This window comes from Botrytis sinoallii (genome assembly GCF_014898435.1).
Source record: "Botrytis sinoallii strain Bc 23 chromosome Unknown BSIN_012, whole genome shotgun sequence".
NCBI classification, from domain to species: Eukaryota; Fungi; Ascomycota; class Leotiomycetes; order Helotiales; family Sclerotiniaceae; genus Botrytis; species Botrytis sinoallii.
In genome coordinates this window covers 219,771-222,522 of record NW_024066039.1, presented here as the reverse complement: position 1 = coordinate 222,522, position 2,752 = coordinate 219,771, and the positions used below count along the sequence as shown (strand labels likewise).

The following is a 2,752-nucleotide window of genomic DNA, read 5'->3' as shown; positions in this document are numbered from 1 at the left end:
GCCCGAACTCACTCTCTGATTCGCTGGGATCCTTCCATCGACTTTTGCGAATTCGAACATGTCAGTGAATTCCCGTTCCACCGACTTTCGGAAGCTTGTTTCGATGGGTTCCATGATAAATGAGGATCCAATCAGAAATAATTCCAACCATCCGAGCCATACAAACATAACCGCAAGGATTCAATTCCTCCGCTTAGAAAAGTGGAAGCCACTGGACGGCGCTAACAACCCCGCACTGAATTTTCCCCAACACCCCAACACCCCAACACCCCAAACTCCCCAAACTCCCCAAACTCCCCAAGTTCTCCACCTTCGGGTGAATAATAGAGCGACCCAATATTCCGTCTGCTTTATGCGCGTTGTCGCAGGGATAAATATTTAAAAACCCATAAGACACCCACTTGCGCCTGCCTTTCTTTCTTCTTCACGTTTCTTCCACAAACCGACAATATGAGTAACGCTATCACGGAAGAAAAGCCGACCATATCGGAAGTCGAAGCACATCCCACCTCCGCCGACATACCTGTTTACCATGATGAGAAGATCGATGACAGAGCGCGCGCCATCAATGCCGAGCAAATTGAACATGACATGACGGTGCTCCAGGCTGTGAAAGCCTACCCCGCCGCCAGTTGGTGGGCATTCGTCATGTCATGCACCATTGTAAGCTATTGGCCCACGACAGGCTCTTGCCACGATTGGAAAATCATTTCTCTAACTTGGTGACAGATTATGGAGTCCTACTGTGTTTTCCTGATGGGACAGTTCATCGCTACAGAGGCGTTCGTTAGAGATTTCGGTGTGGTGAGCGATGTGACGGGAAAGAAAATTATCGAAGCTTCATGGCAATCAGCATACCAGTGTAGTGGACCACTAGGTGCCTTCATCGGTGTCTTCATCGCAGGTCCCATTACTAGTAAGATTGGATATCGATGGGCAACGATTGGCGGTCTCATGGCTCTGAACGCCTTCATTTTCATCTTCTATTTCGGCAACAGCCAAGGCATGTTTTTCGCATCTCAGATCTTAGAAGGCATCCCATGGGGTATTTTCATCGCCAATGCACCCGCTTATTGCTCCGAAATTGTGCCACTGAGATTGAGAGCTCCAGCGACGCAGATGCTGCAGATGTTCTGGGCCATTGGCGCACTCATCGTCGGCGGTATCACTTACCACTACCAATCCAAGTTAGACTCTTCGGCGTACAGGTTTGTCTGCTCCCATAGATACTATCGAGGAGGTCTGTACTAACAATCATATCAGGGTTCCCATTGCACTCCAGTGGATGTTTCCCACTCCTCTCGCTATTCTACTCTTTATTGCGCCCGAATCACCCTGGTGGCTTGTACGCAAAGGTCGTCTCGCCGAGGCAGAGAAGGCCATTGCACGACTTGGGCGCGCTTCTGCAAATGATAATCCCGCTGACGCAGTCGCAATGATGCGACGTACAATCGAGCTCGAGAAGAGCGTAAAGCAGCCCAATCTTGCTGAACTCTGGAGAGGTACCGATCTTTACCGCACTTTGATTGTTTGTGGTGTATACGCGTCTCAGAATCTGACGGGTAATCTGATCGCTAACCAGGCGGTGTACTTTTTCAAACGTGAGTCTACCTATTCCTTGTAATGCCGAAACAAACTGACATCAATTCAGAGGCCGGCATGGCAGACAACACCGCATTCGCTCTTGGTCTCATCACTTCCGCCCTCCAGTTGATCATGGTCGTTATCTCTTGGGTCCTCACTACATACCTCGGCCGACGGACCATTTATGTCTATGGTCAATTCATTGCCACTGGATTTTTAGTCGCGCTTGGTATTGCGGCTTCAGTTGGTAAGAGCACTGCCGCTAGCAATGCACAAGCATCACTTGCCTTGCTCGTTTCAGTCCTTTTCTGTTTGGGACCTGCCCCTGCTTCATGGGTCATTATTGGCGAGACGTCTTCCGTTCGTCTGAGACCACTGACGACCGGTATTGGACGAGGTGCTTATTACTTGGTCAATATTCCTTGTATCTTCCTTGCTAGTTACATGCTCAACACTGATAAGTGGAACCTGGGCGGCAAAAGTGGCTACATCTGGGCTGGCACTGCCTTGTTCTGCAGTATTATGTCTTGGCTCTTTGTTCCAGAGATGAAGAATAGATCCTACCGTGAGATCGACATCTTGTTCACGCGTAAAGTACAAGCTCGCAAATGGTCGAGGACAGTCATCGACATCAACGATGATGAGTAGATGGAAGTTTGAAGAAGCCTAAGTAGCACTCTTTTGGGAATGGGCGGTAGAGGGGGTTTCTTACTGGATATTGTCCAATAATTATTTTCAAGATTAGTTGCATAGTAAAGATCATATCGAAACTAATATCATGTTCGTATTGCGTGGATATAGACTGAAATTAAAACGCGATTGCAAAAACGCGAGTAAAATTAGGAACATTTTTGTGATCGAATTGCATTACTCAATAGGGACAAAAATTCCCCTTGCGCCGCCGTAACACCACATAGATTTAAAATCATCTGTTACATTTCTTGAATCTACTGGAAACTTTTTGGGAACCCTTTTAAACATGCACATGAACAAACACGATGCTACTTGAGAAGTATTTAATATTTTGAGGTTAATGCTTCAAAGTCATTGAGGTTTAAAATAGGGTTAGTATAATTACAAGTAAACCAACATACATGAATGAGTAATTCGATTCTAGTATCATTTTCTACTAATATTCAGCTTTCATACGTGAATGTTCTCCAGTTCT

At 46.4% G+C, this 2,752-nt stretch overlaps 1 protein-coding gene across 1 annotated transcript; it reads left to right on the top strand.

Annotated features, from left to right (window-relative positions):
* Nucleotides 1-450: 450 nt before the first annotated feature.
* Nucleotides 451-2,232, top strand: EAF02_007142 (uncharacterized protein; the record flags this gene model as incomplete). Its single annotated transcript, XM_038903190.1, has 4 exons — nt 451-663; nt 730-1,208; nt 1,264-1,601; nt 1,652-2,232. The coding sequence occupies 4 exons, from the start codon at nt 451-453 to the stop codon at nt 2,230-2,232; spliced, it is 1,611 nt and encodes a 536-aa protein (XP_038756669.1).
* Nucleotides 2,233-2,752: the final 520 nt, after the last annotated feature.